Source organism: Carettochelys insculpta, chromosome 8 (assembly GCF_033958435.1).
Source record: "Carettochelys insculpta isolate YL-2023 chromosome 8, ASM3395843v1, whole genome shotgun sequence".
NCBI classification, from domain to species: Eukaryota; Metazoa; Chordata; order Testudines; family Carettochelyidae; genus Carettochelys; species Carettochelys insculpta.
The window spans coordinates 12916719-12938857 of NC_134144.1; the positions used below are offsets into that span (position 1 = coordinate 12916719).

Consider the following 22139-nt stretch of genomic DNA (forward strand, 5'->3'; position numbering starts at 1 on the left):
ATATTTAAATTACAGTAACATTATAAGCAATAGTAACAAAGAGGGAGCTCTGCTAGCCTATATACTATCAAAACAAAAAAGCAGTCAAGTAGCACTTTAAAAACTAACAAAATAATTTATCAGGTGATGAGCTTTCATGGGACAGACCCACTTTTTCAGACCACAGCCATACCAGAACAGACTCAATATTTAAGGCACAGAGAACCAAAAACAGTAATCAAGGAGGACAAATCAGAAAAAAATGATCAAGGTGAGCAAAGGCGAGAGCAGATGGGTAGGGGGAGGTCAAGAATTAGATTAAGCCAAGTATGCAAACCAGCCCCTATAGTGACTCAGAAAATTCCCATTCTGGTTCAAACCATGTGTTAATGTGCCCAATTTGAATATAAAAGACAGCTCAGCTGTCTCCCTTAGAATAGTGGTGTGAAAATTTTTCTTCAGTAACAAAGTCATTAACAGAATGGCCCACTCCATTAAAATGTTGACTAACCCGTTTGGGGATCTGGAGTATTTTTATGTCTGTTTTGTGCCCATTAACCCTTTGTCTAAGGAAGTTAGAAGCAATGTACAAAGCATCTGGGCATTGTTGGCACATGATGGCATATATGATGTTAGCTGAGGAACATGAGAATGTGCCCGTGATTCTGTGAATAACCTGGTTAGGTCCAGTGATGGTATTTCCAGAGAAGATATGTGGACAAAGCTGGCAGCGGGCTTTGTTGCAAGGAAAGGTTCCGGGACTGGTATTCCTGGGGTATAGACTGTGGCTGTTGGTGAGGATCCTCATAAGGTTGGGAGGTTGTCTGTAGGAGAGAACAGGCCTGCCACCTAGGGCCTTCTGGAGTGTGGCATCCTGATTAAGGATAGGTTGTAGGTATTTAATGATGTGTTGCAGTGGTGTGACTAGTGGGCTGTAGGTGATGACCAATGGTGTTCTGTTCTTGGCTTTTTTGGGCTGATCTTGGAGTAGTTGGTCTCTGGGTATTCATCTGGCCCTGTCGATTTGTGCTTTTTTTTTTTTTTTTTACTTCTCCTGGGGTGTAATTCAGGTTTATGAATATTTGGTAAAGATCTTGTAGTTTTCCGTTTCTCTCAGTTGGATCAGAGCAAATGCGATTGTATCTAAGGGTTTGACTGTAAACAATGGATCTAGTTATGTGTGCAGGATGGAAGCTAGAAGGGTGTAGGTAAGTATAGCAATCAGTGGATTTCCGGTACTATGTGGTACTGATCAGGCCATCCTTGATTTGTACTGTAGTGTCCAGGAAACGTATCTCTTGCGTGGAGTAATCGAGGCATAAGTGGTAGGGTGCAGACTGTAGAAGTTTCCATGGAATTCTTCCAGAGCCTCTGTACCATGGGTCCAAATCATAAAGATGTCATCAAAGTATCTTAAGTAGAGGAGTGGTAATAGGGGACGAGAGCTGAAGAATTGTTGTTCCAGGTCAGCCATAAATATATTAGCATATTGTGGGGCCATGCAGGTGCCCATAGCAGTTCCACTAATCTGGAGGTATAAATTGTCCCCAAATCGGAAATGATTGTGGGTGAGAACAAAGTTACAGAGGTCAAACACCAGATTGGCTGTGGTGGCATCAGGGCAGGTACTCCTGATTGCTTGTAATCCATCTTTATTTGGAATATTAGTGTACAGAGCCTCTACATCCATTATGGCAAGGAAAACATTGCTGGGTTGATTTGAGTTGCCTTGTTTTATTAAAATGGTAGCAGTAATCTTGAAAGGGGCATATTTTAATAACTGTTAGCTGCCTCCAGCAGAACACAAAGATAAAATTCTGAAGATACTCACATATTGCTTGCACAATCATCGTATCTACTTTGTCTGGGCTGAATTTCAGCTTGTACCGGGAAAGGCTAAAAAACAAAGATATAGTTATTACCCAGGCATTCTATTGCAAAAGCCATATATTCTCCATCTCTTATTTTACACAAATAAGTCCAGCTGTGGGCTCATTTACATTCACTGTTTAAAATTTAAAGCCAAAGACTGGCCTCTGCTGGACATAATGTTAAGTTTGGAGAAGCACTGCTGCTGATTGGTTCAACAACAGCTGCAGCACAAACAGCTGTCATTAAGAAAGGCAGAACCAAGACAACAGCAAGGAGATGGATAGCTGTCCCACTGCACTGGCTGCATGTAGAGTGTGGCAGGAAATTAGTTGTTTGTTACTTTTTGCAGATTTCTTCACACAAATAAACCCTGCTTGGGATCAACGTTCCCTCCATCTGTGGAATAAATTTTGTTAAGTGCACCCAGGACCATGCAGATGTGCAAGTAGAAATACACGCAGCTGGCTCTAAGTGCTCTGCCCATCAACTGGGCAGCACGTAGGTGGCTGCCAAAGCACACAGATTGTATATAAGGAACACTGGCTGGGGTTGACCCAGGGCAGGGATTCCCAACCTATGGGTTGGGACCCAAAAGTGGGTTGTGATTAAATTTGTTCAGGGTCGCCAGCAGCTCAGAGCTGCATGTGGCTCTTAAAGGACCCATTTGCAGCTCCTATTGCTGCCATATCCAGCAGCTTTCTCTATCAAGAGAGAAGCAATTATGCATTACAAAGTCACTCGGAACTCATGACCCTGGGGAGCTGTGCCAAGTCAGCACCTTGCCTTTTCCCAGACCCTACACCCCCAGACCACTCCTACACCTCCCACATGCCCAGACTTCCCCAGCCCCAGCCTGCACTCTACTTCCATCCATACCCGCCTCAGTTCCCAGCCCGCTTCTGCGCCTTCCCCCACCGCTCAGACCACATACCCTCAACCCTACACCTGACAACTCCCTCCCCCACTGAACTCCTCATTTCTGGCTCCACTCCAAAGCCTCACAAGCCCCACAAAATCTACTATCCCTGGCCCCACACACTCTGGAGCTGGTGTGCAAGGAAAATGAGGGAAGGGGTCCTTCTGTTTGTTTGTTCTTCAGTCAGGGACCACATCAGTGAGGGGTTTTTTTTTGGCTTCACACTTGCATGATCCAACTGATTTTTCTGTAGGTCAGTGGCCCTGACCCAAAAAAAGGTTCCCTCCCTGTTCTAAAGCAAGATTTAGCAAAAGTAACATACTTAGACTTTTGGCCTAGCCCTGTATTCATTTCACACCCTGGATTCCCCTCATGTCTAAGAGAGTTCTGGGTGTCCAAGCATGCAGGAAAAGAATAAAGCCAGTGGCAAATACTGAACTACAGCATCCACAACAACTCACCTATGTGCCAATCCTAAACACATGGCTGCCAATTCCCGTGATGGAAGGCCAGTGATAAGCCCCTCGATTTGAGAGCGAATTCCTCTCATCAGTTCTGTAACCATTGGGCTATGAATACAACTTAAGTTCAGCTTGTCCTATAAAATTAAGATGAACATTAGGTATTAACCAAACTAAACTCTGTTACAAATTCTCTTTCAGTAATACTATATAGCTATAGTTGTTCTCCTAGCCTAACCTGTACTTTCACCCACTTATAAATGTCAAAGATTTTTTTGAAGCCAAAGCAGTGACAACCTTCATGGGAAACAAATATCAGGTCTTCCAGCACTGTAATAATGTGCAGTTTTCCTTTTCACATCCAGATACCAGGCGCAACAGGAGTGCAAGGCCCTGTGCACTCTGATCCTATATCTGGGTTAAGAAACATCAAGATTTTGCACATGATCAGCTGTATACCACATGCTAGTTCTTCTTAACAACCCAATTGCGATATTGAACAGGCCACATTAGCAGAGGTTTTCGTAGCTGGCTCAGGTTCTAAGGAAACTATGTGATATGATATGGGGTTTTGACACCCTAGAAACAAGGTGGATTTTAGAATATAAACCTAATACATCTCTGCTGTACTCCCCTCTTTCAGAAAAGGGCTGGAGAATACATGCACATATTTGGGTACATGGGGAATATGAACTCATAGTGACCCTTATAATAATTAGCAGCTGCCTCACTTGCAAAGCAGCCAACAGTGAACAGGAATATAGATGGGCTGTTCTGATAAATAAGATCAGTGGGGTGATAATGTTTATATTTATGCAGTCTGATCTCACAGCTGATACCCCCAATGAGATAACAAGAAGCCTGTACACCTGAATCAAGTTTTAGATTGTTCATCTGCATTGGAAGACAACATCCTATCAGCTTATATTCAGTTCACAGCTGAAAGTTTCTCTTTTGAACTATGAGAACTAGAAACATTTTTCTAATGGACGCTCACTGCCTGCAGCAAAGCTACAGGACGACAAAAACTGGGGGCTTGTCTTCAGAACATCTCAGCAGAGTAAAAGTAAACTAAAGAAAAGTCAGTTTTCACCTTTATGACACCTCCAAGTTTGGCATCTGCTATGGCCAACTGTTCATGGGCATCTTTTGCCACTATCTTCTTTAAAATTTTCTTCAAGTTCTTGCTGAGCTTGCCCTCTACCAAAGCTGTGGATGCTGTATAGGGAAGAAGAGAGCAAAGATGCAGCTAAATAAATGAACTACATTTTCTAGAAGTCTATCAAGTACTAAAAATACCATGTCCAACTTGATACACAAGGCTGCATACTTATGTTTACATCTCTACAAGCTACTCTATTAACCAGAATTGTAGCTGTAATTTTTTTTTATCCTGAAGTCATTTAAAGAAGAAAAAGTAGCTAAGTCTTAGGACATTTGCTGATTTTATTTCTTAAATATTTCTCCTCTGATTTTTCCCTCCCCACTTTATACAGAAAATCACCGGGACTGAATTCTAGTTTTGCCAACTTTGTTAAAGATAACAGTCCACCAACTTTAGAAAGGTACTTCATATCCCCAGAAGCAACTCTAAGAATTTTAAATATTGAGTTACCCAATCTCTTTTTCAGGGCCCTCAAAGTCCAGCTCCCACCCCAGGCAATACTACAGTATATGAACTCCCAGTGACCCTTATAATAAGCAGCTGCTTCACTTGTCAAAGCAACCAACAAGGGAGCAAGCACCTCATCTCTTGACGATGTTACAATATCCACAAAAGCCCAGTGAAGCACGAAGCCAACTTGTGGGGACAGGAGAAATCTGATACAGTCCCTTTTAAGGTATGCTTCGTGGATTTGAGACATTTTAAAAGCATCTTTATTTTGACTTATAAATAAAACTGTAAAAGCTTCACAATCCCACAACATATTTCAAGAGGGCACTTGTGAAACTCCATTGATAGGTTAACACTATGCTCCTGTTACTTTCTGTGACCGATGCAACATCCCCAGCCTAGTATGTGAAGCAGAATGATTTTCATTCTCATTTCAAAAAACAACACAGAAAGAAAAGTAACTGCTGTGATAAATGGTGTCTCACTTTGCTATTTGGGACACTAGCTATGTAACCTTAAATTTGACAGAGTTCTTACACCATTTAAATAATGCTTAACCACTTATTTATCACTTATCTTACAAATCCATTCTAGCAATAAACTTGTGAGTGAGGTATTTAAGTACCTCTCATTTCACAGATTACTTAACTGAGGCACAAAAACTGGGCCAATTGCCCAAGTCACAATATCTATATCATGGTAACAGAATCTACGAGTGCCTAGCACTCAGTGCTATGACAAAGCTACATTAATTCTATAGCATTCATGAACGTAAGTGGGGGAGAAAACAGTAATTTCAACCTCATCTATGATTTCATTCCATCCCTTGTGTAAAGGTTGCCTTCTTTCCTGTACTTTCCTTGTTTTGATTTTTATATACTTGTTATCCCAACAACTTCAATGTAGTGAGACTCATTTTTGGACCAAAATGCTATGTTTTACTTTCATGCACACACACAAACATGCCATCCAGGAACAAGAGAAAGGCCACTCTTAAATAACTATAAGCCTATACTCTTCCATTGCTTCAGATCAGATTATTCAGACCCTAAAATGCTTTTGCGCTTAATTCCTAAGAATCCCTCAAATGGCATGTTTTGCATACGCACATAAATAATTCAGGAATTTATGATCTTAGCGAAACAGGCATCTAACAAACAAACATATCCATCATACATCTCCACAAAATGCAGAGTAAGCAGCCCTCATGTATTTGTTACTGACATTTTTATCTGTTGTCTCAGTGGTAGTGACGAAATGGTTGTATTAAATCATTAGATTTCAGTTCCACCGACAATGCATCATTGACAACAGAGTACATGGAACAAACCAACATAAAGACATCAAAAGCTCTTATTTACTGCTGGTTTGTGCATTCATGATTACAATAAGGTCCCAGAGCACGCGAGGGTTCCGTTCCAGGCACCCTCACGTAAACCCGGATTTCACACAAGTTGGGGTCTGGCTTTTTCCCCGGCACAACACATGTTCTGCAGCCGGGAAAACAGCTGAAAGGTAAGTCCTGGCCGGGGGGGGAGGGGGCGGCAGTTGGGGAGGGTTAAGCCTGGCGGTGGGTTGAGGCTATGAGAGACAGGTGCAGCAGCGGTGAGCTAAGCCTGTGGTGGCTTAGGGCTGCAGGGGGGGTGAGGGGTGGAGTTGAGCACAGGTGGTGAGCTGGGCTGCGGGGGGTGGGAAGGTGAGTTGGCACCAGAGCCGTGCCTGGGTGGTGAGCTAGCAGTGGGGGTTGCAGCAGAGCAGCATGGGGCAGGGGGAGCGGGTGGGCAGCTTGCGAGTAGCACGGGGCAGGGAGAAGGAAGGCAGGCAGACGGGTGGGCAGATTGTGAGCTGGCAGGAGGGTCACGCTGGAGCTGCATGGGGCGAGTGGGCGGTTGGGCAGCATGTGAGCAGGCATGGGGGTGGGGTCGTACTGGAGCCGTGCGGGACGGGCAGCTTGTGAACGGGGGGGGGGGTCACACTGGAGCTGCGTGGGGCATGGTCCATGGCTTGTGAGCTGGCATGGGGTCGCGCCAGAGCCATGTGAGGCGGGCGGGCAGCTTGTGAGATGGTGGGGCGGTAGCGTGAGAGCCCCGCGGGGCGGCTTGAACCTGAGCTGCTTGCAGGTGGTTTAAACCACCAGGGCCAGCGGGCTGTGGTGAGGGTCAGATGCGTAAGAGTGGGGTCGCGCTCTCTGAGAACTTACTGTACAAATACAGGAGCAAATAACTACAGCTCAGTATTTTTACTGAGTGTCCAGACGAATTGCAGCTAGCCCAGAAAAGTTTGTTCTCAAACATCTTAAGCAACTACTACATAGTAAAAGGAGAGTATACATTTAAAGAAAATATCTAATTGGTTTTTTCCACAAAGAATGCAGCTGCAAAGCTGATTTAACTTTCTCATCTTCACTTACCAGCAAGGGCTTCTGTTGTGTCCTGAAACTTTTCAAAGTGCTTCAACTTCACTCTAGAGGAGAGAATTTTCATTTTTATATCCAAGTTTACAACAGAATAGCCTCCTCCTTCTGTCTTTCTTTAGGAAGTTAAGACAGATGTTATGCATCAAACTCCCATCATAAATATGACAGGAGGCTGACGTTTGATTTTCAATCTCCCATACTCCAAGAAAAAGCAAAGGGACGTTGAGTCTTGGAATGGCAAATCAGCTTTCAGACTCCTGTTATTTTACTACCCAGTTCTCCCAGAGATGTTGCTAGAGACCTCCATGGAAGTAAGAAATCAAGCCCTAGTACTTTTAATGAAAGAAATACAAAAGCAAACAAAACCCCCCAAAACCCAGAAACAGGGCCATCTTTTTGTTTTGTAGTTTATATTTAAAAGACACCAATTAGTGGAAGCAAGCAGTATACTGCCTCTACTTGCAGCAGAGCACCAGTTCTAATGAAGCTGAGGTTACAAAACCCTTTCTGTTTCCACAGCGACTCTTCTAAAGGCTATAAATCTAGTTACTTGGATTTTTTTGAAATTTACTGACCTCAGAGGTGGAACAAAGTAGACATATCCAAATCTGGGGTCATTTTGACCAAAGGATTCCTGAAACACAGGCCCTCAAAAATAACTTTTCTTAAACCTAACTTTCTACTTTCCTGTTTTGTTTTCCAATGGGCACCATCATCTCTTAGGGGACCAACATTTAAAACAAAATTTGAAAAAGTTTGGCTCTTCTAATAAGCAAATTCCTAACACTAATGAGCCAAATGGACAATATACTGAACTCGTACAAACGGTGCCTAAGACAACTTCTAGGTAGCCAGGACTCAAAGCCTGTGTGAGCTAAGGGGACACATTACTATCATCACACCTGAGCAACTACCTGATGCTAAGTTTTAATTTGGCTGTGATGAAGACAGGGGAAAAAAGAGGCAGGTTGCTACAAACTGGGGCGGGCATCTTGGGAAACCCTGCCCTTCCAGGTGAGAAGCTGAAAACAGCCATGCTGGTATCCATGGGATAGGCATGCTAAATGCATACCACTGGCTCTGTAGAAGCAGTAGGAAAACACCTACTGACATCTGTATTTTATTCCCCATCAATTTACCAGGTCCAAGTAGTCCACAAACCGTTCCCAGATGCATTAGCTATGTCCTCTCCTCAGGCCCAACTTCCTCTTCCTTGAGTAGCTTTCCTTTGTTTTATTGTCCACACAGTTGTGCTTAAGAAGCCACTGGGACCCAGCACAATTACCTCCAGGCCTAGATTTTTGACTCTAGTCCCATTCTGATGAACCAGTCTCAGAAACAGCTATGTTATGTGTAACAGAAGCAAGGTCACATAGCTGCTGTCTCTGAACTTGTCCAACTGGACTTGCATCACCTCTGACAGCGGCTCAAGGCTTATGCTGAAAGGCTGAGAGAGACCAATGCCTGTTTAGGAACTCAGGAACTGTGTAAGTGGATTAGATCGACATCCATTTAGCCTCATTAGAATGCGGGCGGCTGTGGCACTTCAAAATTGATGTGGCTCCTTTTCAAAAGGATCCCGGCTACTTCGAAATCCCCTTATTCCTAACAGCAGATATGTCAACTTTGAAGTGCCGCGGCCGCCTGCATGCTAATGAGGTGCTGAATGTGTGTTTCGGCGCTTCATTAGTAAACTACGAAATGGCCATTTGCATGGCCATTTCAAAGTTTTGGGTTAGTGTAGACACAGCCCCCATGAGGTATAACGCCTCTGTCAACAGACAGGGCTTCTGGAACACCAGTCAGCTTTGTCTGCTGCGCTTCCAGCTGGAGATTTTGTCAAGAGAGGGGCCAGTCAATTTTGAAATGGCCATTTCGAAGTTTTGGGCTAGTGTAGACACAGCCGATGAGTGGGATAAGACTGTCAACAGAAGTGTTGTGTTTTGGCAATTCACTTGGCAGAACAGCTTGGGAATCTGGACACTCCCCAGGTTCTGTCAACAAAACCCTCAAGCGTAGACAGAGCCCAAAGGATCCATCCCTTGTTGCCCATTCTCAGCTTCTGACAAACAGAGGCTGGGGATTCACAGAATCATAGAATGCTAGGACTGGAAGGGACCTTGAGAGGTCATTGAGTCCAGTCCCACCCTCAGGGCAGGAAAACTCAGTGTCCACCAAACCTGAGTCTCATAAAAGATACACACTCTAGTAACCAGTTCTATCTTTGAATGCGGGGGGGGGGAAGGGCTACTTAAACCAGGCTTACAGCTATATGGCCAAGGCAGGGCCAAGGCACTCAGCCAGCTGGTTCAACCAGTAACCCTTCCCCCTTGGGATACTAGGTTAGAGATCAGGATGAAACCTGTTAACCAGAGACTGGCTTACCCAATGGAGCACAAAGTCTAATATACCTCCCAAAAGTTTGCTACCAAGCTCTGGATACTCTATCTCCATGTAAACGTCAACCCCCTTTTATGACACTTTAATGCTTTCATCTGCCAATGGGTTTCAGTTTAATTACACACTGTGGGAGAAAGTATTTCCTCTTATCAGCTCTGAATTTCTTAGTTTTTAATTCTACTAGATCTCCCTTTGTTCTTGGGTCAGATCGTTCTTCTAACATTTGAGAGCTGTGAATTATATTGAAGAAAAAAACCCTTGCCCCTTAATCTCTGATGTACACAACTGAAAACACAGTCATATCTGTTAGTCTATAAGGTGCTACAGGACTTCTCATTATTTTAACCGAACACAATTATCTTTCAAATCCAGCCTTATGGAATGGCTTACATTTTATTTGCTTTTTCAGGAGTTTCAAATTCTCTCCATAAACTGTCAACTTCCTGGAGCTTCTTCTCATCCAGGACCTGTGGATGAAAAACAGCTTTTAAAACTGATGTAATGATTGACTGGGGCGGAGGGGGGGGTGATGAGGGGGCATGTGCCCCCCCCATGTCAAGGATGGGAGGGGCAAGGGACCTCAAGAGTAAATAAGACATTGGCCCTAGCTAACAGTAACATTTCAGCTTGCTGTGCAAAAGAGAAAATCCACCTCTACCACCTAAAATCGGAATCCACAGTTATACTACTCCGTCACTTTACTGTGTCCTCTTAATGAGCAGTACACTAAGGTTTGGTCTACACTATGGGCGAGCAAAGCGTATGTGTGGGATGTGATATTTTGTAAGGCGGGGGTGAAGTACGATTGGCTCCCCCCATCCCTTGCAGCTCCCCCTGCCTCACCAGCCCTCTGCTTTCTCTCTCAGGTCCTCCACTGCTGAGGTTGGCATAGGAGCATCCCACCCCGCCGCAAGGCCAATCGGAATGTTCAAAGACCTTGAGCCAAGCAGTGGGAGCAGCTGGCGAGTTTCCAGCTCAATAAGGAGGCTGCATTAGACCCCTCAGCCCATGTCACACTGACTTTTGGGGGTCAAGAGTCTCAGGACCCCTAAAATTACAACACTGAAATTTCAGATTTAAGTAGCTGAAATCATAAAATCTACACTTTAAAAAATACAATGACTGAAATTAGCCAAAATGGACCCTAAACTTGGCCCTAAAGATAAGGTTGGGTGTATGGTTAAAGATGTGGGAACTGAACCTTTGCTTTCAAGTGTAACAGGTGAATGCTCCCAATTTTAGCCACATGTTCACCTGTCAAGCCACGAGTTCTATGTAAACATTATTAGCAGACAAATGTGAATTCAACACAGTTGGTAAATGAAGTATTTAAAATACAGTAAATCCTCGATTTAACAGACGAAACTTAACGGAAGGAAGTCCGTTAAACCCAAGAGTCTGCTAAATGAGGATTACATAGTGCCGCAAGTGCCCCCCCCTTACCCCAATAAACGTGGACAACTCACCAGAGCTGCAGGACCCAGTGAGCCGCTGCCATTCATTCCTCCCACCAGTGGTGGAGTGCATACATGAGGGCTGTCTGCCTGTGTGCTTGTCTCACTGGTGGTGGGAAGAGCACGTGGCTCTGGTGGACCAGCCAGCAGTGAAGGCTCTAGATGTGGGGGCTGGAAGCGACAGCCTCTCCAGTTACAATGGCTCTTCTAACTGCGGCAGCAGCGGCTCCAGTAAGTCACCTTAAGTACTTTCTTTGGGAGGACCTGGTGGATTTAGCGCACTTCAGGAACAATGGGCGGGACACTACGGACATCTGTGTTCTCAAAGTCCGCTAAATTGGGGCAGGTAAACTCAACAGTTTACTGTATGTTAGTATCATCGCTGTTACATTTGCCTCACAAGAATTTTAGGAGTGCTATTACAAACGCTAGAAGTCCCAGAAAAAAAGCTGCAACAAGAGCCTATTTGGAAGGAAATAATTGAGGACTAGTTAGCAGTAAACAACACAGTTTCCTGCTAACTGCTGTCACAGCATCTGTGAACATTTTTGTTTGGTTTTAAACCTGCTGGTTAAAAGTAAAAACTACAAGACCAACTTGCTCTCCATGTGAACAGGAAGTATGTTGTCTATACCTCCAGAGGTAACAATGAAATACTATCACTGCAGACACTGACCAAATTACATTTGGTCACTGACATTCACAGTTACATTTTATAACACAGAATGCACTCATGCACGATATGAGCACAACTGGCTCCCAACTTTTTGCTTATAGGCAGAAACTCATAAGAGGGACACTAAATTCCTATTAAATTACATGTACAAGTCTCTGATTAGTTCCCAGAGCTCCTAACTCAGAGGAGGAATAGCAGCAGGTGGCTCTGCTTTTGAAAGGTGAGTGAACCTTGGATTGGGGAGGGTTAAAGGCTGGCGGGTAGTTTGAGACTGTGAGCGGGAGAGAGGGTTAATATCTGGTGGCGAGTTAGCGGTGGGGGGGGTTCAGGCTGCCACGGTTTGGGGCTGGCTGGGGGTGGGGGAAATCAGGTGGGTCCGGCTGCAACAGTTTGGGGCCGCGGGGCCAGCAGGGGTCAGGCCGCAAGAGTTACAGGTCAGTGACAGGGGGCGTGGGGGGGAAAGGAGGCAGTGATGTCTGGGCTCAGGGCTGCAAGGGTTACAGGCGGCAGCAGGGTCTAGCCATGGGGCCCACATGAGGGCTCAGGGAGCGGGGGGTTCAGGCTGGGCTGGTAAGAGGGTCTGGCTACCTCAGTTTAGGGCTGTTAGCGGAGGTTAGTGGGGGGGTCTGACTGCGGGGCCGACAGGGGCATCAGGCTGCTGCGTGCAGTTGGGGGCCGTGGGGGCATGGTCAGGCTGCAGGGCCAACAGGGGGTCTGGCTGCAGCCAGTTGGGGCTGTGGGGCTGGCAGGGGCAGGATGTCAGACTAGGGGGTTGTAGCCGCGGGGGGGTGGGAGGGGAGTTCACTCATAGAGTGAGCTAAGATAGGCAAATGTATCACTCGTTTAAGCAAGTACTCGTAAATAAAGTACTCGTTTAACGAGGAACGAGTGTACACCAAACCTCAGACCACGAGAAAGACACTGACCTCTGCAGGGTTAACAGAAAAAAATTTACCTGCACTGCACTACACGGTTGCCTACGTCCATCTTTCATTTTCTACCCTGCCAAAAGCATCCAACGTCCATCGGCGAGCGGGTCTGACCTTGTGTGATCAGATACAGCAAACCCCACCCTCCAAGAAGCCACACGAGGGAGACGAGCAGATTCCGCAGGGCAGGGACCGTGGTAAAGCCGCCCTTGTCTGTGCAAACTGGCCCCACAGCGTGAACGCGCCCGGGGAGACCCCCCCCCCCCCGCAGTCAGGTCTCAACTCCTTGCCCAGGCCTCGCTCCACGGCTCGGTATCGGCGCTCGGCTCGTGGCCCGGGGCCCGGCCGCGGGAGGGAGACTGACACAGACGGGGCTCCCGCCTCGTCCCCACACGCGAGCCCGGGAGGCAGCGGCCCACCGCCCTACCACGCCTCACCTTGAAGACGGCGTAGCCCGCCGCCGTCTCGAACAGCACCAGCATGGCGGGGAGAGGGGCTTGGCCTGGCCAGGAGCGGTGGGTTACAGCCGGGCCCGCGGCACTGCCGGCCGAAGGGCGCCAGCACCCGGCCACGTGCGGGAAACAGGCCCGAGAAACTCCCGGGCGCCACAGCGCCCACCAGGGAGAACCGGAAGTGAGGAAACCGGAAACTCCCGGCTAGCCCCGAGGATGCGCACAATGACAGCGGCCAGGCTGTGGGGAAGGGGGCGGGGCGAGTCTCCGCGGCAACGGGTAGGTCTGAGGTAACGTCGCCATGTTACTGCCCGCCAGTTGGGCCTCTTACGGGTGCTGGGCGTCGGCGGAGCCAGTCCAACGGAGAGACCCCGGTGTGAAACTCCAGGCAGAGGTGGGAAAAGTACAGCCGCTTTGGGCCAATGTACTGAAGTACAAGTCACCAGGGTCTCTCTGGAAACCTACTTGAGTAAAAGTTCCGTAGATTCCCCGACTTCCATAGGGGCTGGTTCTTGTGCAACCCTGGGGGAGCCAGAAGACTGATCAGCGCAGCAGCACTGGTCAGTTTCCTGTCTCCGGAGCGGGGGGCGGGGGGCGGGCAGCGAGAGCCTGGGCAGTTCCCTGGCTCCAGTCAGGGTCCCCAGCCCTGCTCCTCTGACTGACAGGGAGCTGCACCAGCTCCCCTCCACTCAGAGTCGCATTAACCCAAGATACGGGCAATCTGAGTGTGCGTGTCTCAGGGGTCTACTGTACACACACGTGTCACATCTTGCTTGTGCTCACGTATTCAGACAAAACAAAACAGGAGTCATGTAGCGGTTTAAAGGCTTGCAAAATAATTTATTAGATGCTGAGACCCACTTCAGATAGCTCCAGATCTGAAGAAGTGGGTCTGCCCCAGGAAGGCTCATCACCTAATAAATTCTTTTGTTAGTCTTTAAACTGCTACATGACTCCTGTTTTGTTTTGTGAGGATGCAGACTAACATGGCTACTTCTCTGTTACTATTCAAGTATTAAGAAGTGAAAGCAGTTGCATTTTTACCCAAATAACTTTTGGGTATTTTTCTACCTCTGCACAGCCTCAGTGGTGCAGGAAGAGTCAAAATGGGGAGTTTGTTTAGCCTGGAGGAGAGAAGGCTCAGGGGGGAGGATGGGAGCAATTTTCCGTCACGTAACAGACTGCTGCAAGGAGAAGGGTGAAAATGTTTTCTCTTTAACCTCTGAAGCTAGGACAGGGAGCATTGGGAGCATTTAGTTCGGACCAGGGGGTGAAAGTAACTTCAGTTTCTTGCAAGTGCTGTTGTATTACAACCTCCTCTGGGGGTACCTATCAGGCCAGGAGATATATCGGTGAGGTTGCAATACAACGGTAGCTATAAGAAATGTAAGTGTGGGATGGATTGTGGTGGGGCTCAAGGCAAGGGACTGGGGAGTGTTGGGGTGTAGGGGGGCTCAGGGAAGGGGGAGAAGGCGTGGGGTGTATGAGTCAGGGCAAGGGCTGTCTGTGTGGTGGTGCAGGAATGGCGTTGGGGTGCATGAGTCAGGATTTGGGGGTGAGGAAGGGATCCACAGATGTTTGGAGTTGCGGGGGGTAGAGGTGCAGGAGTCAGGACTTTGCAGAGTTTTGGAGTTTGGGGTGCAAGAGTCAGGGTTTGGCAGAGATTTAGGGTTTGTGGGGGTGCAGGAGTCACAGTAGGGGGCTGGGGGGGGAGAGGGGTAAGGGGCAGCCAGGGACTGGATTACGCTGCCAAGATGGCAGACAGGACCCTGCCCCACTGCTCCTGTTTGCTGCAACGCCCCATGGGAGCTGTTGGCCAGCTGCACAGGGGCACTTCTGCAGGTAAACCGACAGCAGTGAGAGCGGGAGAGACCCCTTGGCCTGCCACTCCCTTCCCCTGGCTTCTTCCCAGGGAATGCTGGCAGTAGTGCACAGCATGGACTGTACGTGGGTTGCCCAGCACCCATCAGAAGGTACAGATTGACAGATGTGGACGCAACAATAAGGTGGCTGGGAGTGCACACACCTCCCAAACAGCACGTTTCCAGCCAGTGATGCGCTCTCGTAGCCCAGATCCTGGGGCTCCTTCTGCAGTCTGGTGCTAGTGGCTCTGTACCCCCAGCCAGCCCATTTACCCACCTGCATCAGCTGGCAGTGCATGCAGGGCCACCAGCGCCAGCCTGCAGCAGGAAACCCAGGATCTTGGCTGGGAGAGCACATCAGTGGCCAGAGGCCTGCACCAGCCAGCTTAGAGTGAGCACCCCAAGTACTTCTTGCTGGCACAGTGCACTGATGTGGACTGCCTTACTGTTACCTCTGGTTGGGACAGTAAAAAAAACTTCCTGTTGCAGTAGTTAAGCACTGCACTGGAACAAATTAGTTAGGGTAGTTGTGGAATATCCATCATTGGACACTTAAGAACAGGTTAGGCAACAAGCTATCAGGAATGCTTTTATGTTGTCCTGCCTTGCACACAGGGCAAAGGTGAAAATAGGCCAGTAAGAGATTGACTGGCTCAGAGTGGGACTCTGGATGCTGCTGGCTCCCTAAATGGCACTGCTACAACTCTCCTGCCATAGCTGGGGATCTGGCAGCCAAGCAGTGCAGTGGCCAGACTGCCATATCCAAGTTCCCCACACATACTACCAAATTTCTCACAGGTACTGTGCTATCACCAGCTCCCTGCCCTGACCTGCCCCCCTCAAATTTAAGTTACTTTCACTCCTGGAGCCAGGGACTGGACTATTGGATGACTTCTCAAAGTCCCTGCTGGTCCTACACATCTGTGATTGTATAAGCCAGTGGAGCTATAGTCATTTCTGGAGACTACTGTAGTGTATTTTATCAAGGTTATTTGAACCCTCATACCTCCTTTCTGCCCACCAAATTGTCCTAGGGCTCAATAAGATGTGGGATGCACCTGCAGCTCAAATCCCAGTGTAGAATCTGAATTGTTTGGATTTTCAGTTGGTGAGACACTCCAACTTTATGTTTTCATCCACGCACATAGCCCTAGTTTGGGCTCTAGCCTTGTAAAGTTTGGAGAAAAGCTCCTCTGATGCCTTTGTTTTTAATTAAGATGGAGGAATGGAGCTGTTTTATACAAGCTGGTCATAAGTAGTCCCTCTGTTCTGACTGCTCGTATCAAACACTTAGACAGTGCTCTAAGGCAGGAGTGGGAAGCCCCCTTGGGTCAGGGGCCACTGATCAACAGAAAAATCTGCTGAGGGACACACAAAAGCAAAAAGCAAAAACTGCTCACTGCTGAGGCCCCAAACTGAGACACTTCTCGCTTTCATCACTCTCCAGCATAAGTGCTCGTAGGGCATACTGGTGATTTTGAATCAAGTTGAGCTCTACACTTAGGCCTAGTAGGATGGTTTTAAGATAAATGGGGTAGTTAAGATTGGCCAAGAAAACATGGTCTTTGTAGCTTGTGCAGACTGTAGGCAGTTAAGCAAATGTGAAAAGGGTTTGAGAATAATAGGCTAAAAGCAGAGGTGTGATTTCAGATTTTGGTGGGAGGCAGAGTGAGGGCATGAATGGGGGCAAGGTGAGGACAGTGGCTTCAACAGTGTTACTTAGCATGCTTAGTACAACTTACTACTTAAACCCTTAAACCAGAACGGAGCACAGGTCATCCACAAGTCTCCTCCACTCACTGTAAGTAATATATTATAAAGAGGCACTGCCCTGTCTCCAGTACCACATGGAGCAGCAGAGCAGTGGTGCTGCAGTGTTTCAAAGGGGCCTGGAGCTCTGTGGCTACTGCTGCCAAAGTAGTGGTGGCAGCTGGAGCTCTCGCCCTCTTTGAAACACCTGGCCCTTCTGCCCTGCCTGTGCACTGGTGAGCCTGAGCAGACCTCAAGTATGAAATTCAGAGGTTCAAATTAGGGGGTGGCGGGTGGGCTGCAGCACTCCCTATCTCCCCCTATACCTGTTACTGTGTGGCATCCCTGGTTAAAAGGTTAGAAAGTGGCAGTTAGAAAGACAAGTTCTGGAGAGAATGCTGAGCTTGGAATATGGCTAATAAGATTTAAAAGGAAGTTTCTGGAAAAGCGGCCTCGCACTTATAAGAAATGGGTACAAGCTGGTTTTAATAGACAAAGAGCAGTAGTCCTGTGATGTGATAACCTTACAGCAACCTCAAACATACCAGTGTTAACATATGGGCTTGTGTAAGGCCTAGTTGTAAGAGCCATAATTTTGAGACAATTTGAAGGAAAGATGCCCCACTATCATAATTTGTTTTAGCCAAGGCCAAGAAACAGATCAACACCAACCTGGCCAAAACTTGATTTTCATAAAGTTCAGCATGACATCACTAGTTTGTTGCACTGTATAAATTAAAAGAATCAGGCTTGCTAGGAGTCTTTATCAAATTCTTGCTGATAGGCTGGAGCAAGCCAGGATAAGAGGGTTAGCTCTGGGACAAATTCTTTTGGGAGTATTCTGATCAAATGCTTATGAATGTTTGTTACTGTCCAGGCCTAGTAACTGCTTATTATTTAGTCTTTTAGACATGTGAACAGCAAGTCTATGAATACCATTTGGCCTTTGGCTTTAATAAAGGAATTGATGGTTAAATTAATTTCTTGTGATATCCTATATTAATGTTTATAACAATAATTCCAACAGCCCTATAATGAGACTGTATAGCATTTTTAATTCAGGAGGATCCCACAGTACTATGTAAACTTTACCAGTAGATTTACAAAGTATCTACAGGATTTTTTTTTTCAATGACCACTGAAAGGAGCCATGTGTAGGATGGATTTAGCTATTGCACAGCAATATTACTTAACATTTTAAGAATTCTGTGAAAGAGTATACTGAAATTGCGGTTCATATTAGAGGAAACTGTGTGTTTATCTTGGGCATCTCTGTCCTTGTTTTCAAACCAGTCCTTGTACCTGTGTTTTTAGAATCCAAGGATCTCGACAGCAGTTCTGTAGGTTGTTTCTTTGATATTAATCCAGTCATGCTCAATAGTGGGTGGCTATTCTGGACCTTCATTGCTGATGACTAAGGAGATGTTAAGACTGCATTGAAACAGTGCTTGTGTCTCAGGTATTTCAAATTTACCTATGTCCAGCTTTTTTCGGCATACAGAAGAATGATGATGTTTTGGTGGACAGAGATTCAAGGAGACAACACTGCATACTATGCAGTGGTCAGAACTGGAGCCAGTGCCACACACTGCACAAGTCAAGTTGACGTTAGAAAAATCTCTTTATTCTGTGATGAAGTAATCAGTCAAATCATGAAAATGCTGAAAGGAAACATGGACTTCATCATCATCCCCTTGAGAACTTTTGACTTTGTTTTAGTCTGAGGGCCTTGAAACACCTGTAGAGAAAGTGCTACATCAGCATCTGTTCCAAAGAGGAGGAAGTTGCTGACGGAAGCACTTTGGCCCAGCTATTTATGGACACACCAGAACTTGACCCCAAAGCCAACTGCTTATGAGCATGACGGCCTTTCATTGTCCACCCCCTGAAAGAGGAAGGTGACCATGGCTCATTGGCAGAAAAGATGAACAGAGAAGATGTCGCACATGTAAATGAACATCGAGGATGAGGTGTAATGGAAATTAGGAATCAACCAGTGATTTCATAAATCTAAAAACAAGCAGTGGGGCCTTACAGTTGTTTCTTTTCTGAAAATCTTTCTACAGCTTGACCATGTCTTTCCAGAGGACCAGAAGCCACAGGCAGCATTGCATCAAAAAGTAAAGATGAACCTTGCTTGTCTTGTTTTTGCTCAAAACCAATACAAATAGTTGATGAGGGTACTGAGAATAACATCCACATGGAGTTGAGGAGGAGACTTGGCATGGAACTAGTTGAGCCAGTGACAAATCATTGAGCATAAAAAACCTCATGTGATCTATTGCACATGTTGCTATTTACCACTGTCTTAGGGAAAGCCTTTCCGAAGATTGCGAGGGATATGTCATAGGCACTAAGTCCAATGGTGTCAGGACTGTGTAACTTGGACTTCGTGGGAAATAAGCCACAAGCCCTGGGACATATGTGCTGAACTATGTTTGAAAAGTTTATTGAATGCTATTATTGCCATAGGTTATGTCTTAAGAACATTCAGTGCAAGGGTAGGAACCTTGAGAAATGCAATACAATTGGTCAAGATCGTGACAGCATTTTAAAGAAAATGACCAGGCCCAAAGACAGCTGCTCAGACCATTTTATTGGCTGTCCATCTGGTCAGCCCAGAAAGTTATAGAGCCCTGCTTAGGAGAAAGACTATTTGTAAGAAATCTAAAAGGATTAAGTTAGAGAATGGGGAGAGCACATACATGTGTTATAAAAACTGGTAGCTGTAAATACAAATTGCTGTTTTAAAGGGCTTTATGACCGTCTGTATTTCTGTTAAAGTGTCTATGCAAGTCTTAAATGAAATAACATTTGATGGAGCATCTTGTTTTGTTTTCAAGGGGCTGTACATCTTTTTAATTAAAAAAAATTTGTTCAGAACCCAGTTTCTTTTTTCTGTAAGAGAAGTGTGTTTCCAGAAAGAAAACAAACACACAAAAACAAAAACAATGCCCCACCCAAACAAAAAACAAAAACAAAAACCTGAAATGTGTGCAGTAGAATCTTTGGGGCACCTGTGGGGAAAACAACAAAAATGTGTTTAAAATAAAAGCACAAGAGCCCATCTCAAACACAGGGATATTTCAGATGCATTTCAGTACAATAGAGCTGACTCACCCTGTTGAACTGTAAGGTTTTAACAGCAAGGGTGATTTTTCAATGGGTAGGTCAAGATGTAGTTACCCACCCTTTTGCCATCTGGGCTAATAGTATAAAGTGATCCCTAATTAAATCTGATGGGTGTACACTCACAGTATGTGAGGTTGGTGGATGGAGATGGGGGAGAGACCTAACAGTTCGGGAGTTTGCAGATGCTATTAGGCAGTTCCTATGTAATGCTAACAGTTAGTTGAAAGTTGTTGATCATTCTTTCTAGCAACTCAAAGTCATTAAAAGTTTAAAATAATATTTACAAAAAATAAAGGCATAACCCAAACCTGAGAAGTTTCTTTATAATCTTCATATTTTTTTTTTTAAAAATTCATTACCATCCAGTCATTTTTATTACAGCATTAGAATACAATTTTAAAATCTAGTCAGAAGATAAACCCTTGCTATAGTGATGCAAGAAAAACTTTCAGTGAAAGCAGCAGATTGTAATTCTAGTGTGAAATTTGATGTTGGCGACATTTTGGTTTGGAAATTTCATGATGTGTCTAGCAAACAATGCAGTGTTTGTTAGATGCCCTTATGAATGAAATAACTCTCTGTGGTTGTGTTCTGCCAGATACAAGGAGAGCCAGTGTTCACCCAGTTGATTGTGTGGATGCTTGTTGAGTGGGTTGACCATCTGTCCCGTATTAGGCAGGACAGTCCCGTAGTTTGGGAACCAAAAAGGCATCCCAACTTATTTTTTAAATGGGCCCACTTGTGCCATATTTGCCTCCCCCCCAACCCCCCCTGACCTTTTCCTTTGCTGGCTGGAAACTCACAGGGCTTTTTTTCCAGCCACTGGAGGACTTTTGTTGCTGCCCTACATGCCAGTGGGAGTAAAGGACAATGATGATGACCACCAAGTAAAGAGAGTGTCTCTTCTTTCACACAGGTTTCCTCTTGGAGTTTCACTTATGGCTGGCCCTGTGAATCAAAACCCTTCTTTAAAAGGGCTTCAGGAGGCCATATGTATGTGTAACCACCAAGAGGCAGACTAGAATCTGGGATCTCTGGAGCATGATCCTCTGAAGTTTGAGCTGAGCTTAAGCTGACTCTTAGTGAAGGCAGCAGAGAAGACTCATTTTGTTCTGCGAGTGATCTAGGTGCCACCACATCAGACAGTGAATGATACCCAGCAGGTGTGTGGATTACATATGATGTATGTTTCTTTCTCTTCCTACTCTTAATGTAATCAACTCCCCTCCCTCTTGTGCAGCTGTATTGGCCACCTTCTCCAGAACAGCACAGGAGATGAGACCTAGCACCTCTCTATTTATGTTTAGAATAGTGGTTTGTATATGGGGTTTAATAACCTCTAACCAGCTCCTCAGAAGTGGTATGGCTTTTTCAAACAGCTATAGAATATTCCACCCATGCCTGTCCTGTACATCACAGGGGCTCCATGATATCTAGGAAGGGTGTATCCAGGCTGGGCTTTGTAGTGTACACTCATGCCTCATTTCATGAGTACTCTACTTATGAGTACTGTCTAAAATGAGGGATGTATATACTTACTGTTCACTATCTGAGTGAGCTTTCCCCCATTCATACAAGCCGGCTGTAGGGTCCCTGGCCAGGGCGCAGGGAAATCCTCAGTCCTGCGCAGCCTGATCCCAATACTCCTCCTGCAGCAACTCCTTGTGCATCCCCCCCCACCCAGTCCCAGCATTTCCCCAGCCCACAGCCTGCTCCCAACACCCATCCCATCCCATCCCCTTCCAAACCTCCCTGCCTACTACACCCCCCCCCAGGTATCTTTGCTGTAGCTGGGAGGAACAAGCCACCAAGTCCTCCATAGGAGCCACCTGCAGGTTTTAACCCTCCCTCCCACTCACTCACTTATAGCCCCAAACTGCCCCTAGCCTTTAACCCTCTCCACCCCCCCAACCCCAAAGTTCACTTACTTTTCCAAAGCAGTGCCACCTGCTGCCACTCCTTCGCTGAGTTTGGAGCATTAAAAACCAAACAGACACTTTTACATGTATTTTAATGGTAATTTAATGTCCCTCTTAAAAGTTTTCACCTATGAGCAGAAAGTTGGGAACCAATTTTGCTCGTATAGTGAGGGATGAGTGTATATGGATACTGGGGTACCCATAATTATTTTTAGGGTCACCATAACACTTTGCTCTTTAGAAACTTTGTTGTCTCCAGGAATGCAGGTGCAGCTCAACAGTCACTCTGCTGAACTGAAATGAGAGG

The 22139-nt window shown here is 46.0% G+C and overlaps 2 protein-coding genes and 1 non-coding gene across 3 annotated transcripts in view; 1 reads left to right on the forward strand and 2 right to left on the reverse strand.

Moving 5' to 3' along the window:
- Positions 1–13340, reverse strand: part of NOP58 (NOP58 ribonucleoprotein) — a 35257-nt gene extending 21917 nt beyond the window's left edge. The window contains exons 1-6 of the mRNA XM_075001552.1: positions 13156–13340; positions 10050–10126; positions 7254–7306; positions 4322–4446; positions 3229–3365; positions 1811–1875 (exon numbers count right to left, since the gene is read on the reverse strand). Coding sequence (XP_074857653.1) covers positions 1811–1875; positions 3229–3365; positions 4322–4446; positions 7254–7306; positions 10050–10126; positions 13156–13200 — 502 coding nt within the window. The 5' untranslated portion in view covers positions 13201–13340. The remainder of the gene's footprint in view (positions 1–1810; positions 1876–3228; positions 3366–4321; positions 4447–7253; positions 7307–10049; positions 10127–13155) is intronic.
- Positions 6072–6161, reverse strand: LOC142017273 (small nucleolar RNA SNORD70). The gene has a single exon (XR_012646507.1). It is a non-coding gene; the product is annotated as a small nucleolar RNA SNORD70 (small nucleolar RNA).
- A 103-nt stretch (positions 13341–13443) lies between the features above and the next one.
- The window catches only part of SUMO1 (small ubiquitin like modifier 1), a 33321-nt gene continuing 24625 nt past the window's right edge, over positions 13444–22139 (forward strand). The window contains exon 1 of the mRNA XM_075001704.1: positions 13444–13564. Within this exon, the coding sequence (XP_074857805.1) occupies positions 13472–13564 (93 nt within the window). The 5' untranslated portion in view covers positions 13444–13471. The remainder of the gene's footprint in view (positions 13565–22139) is intronic.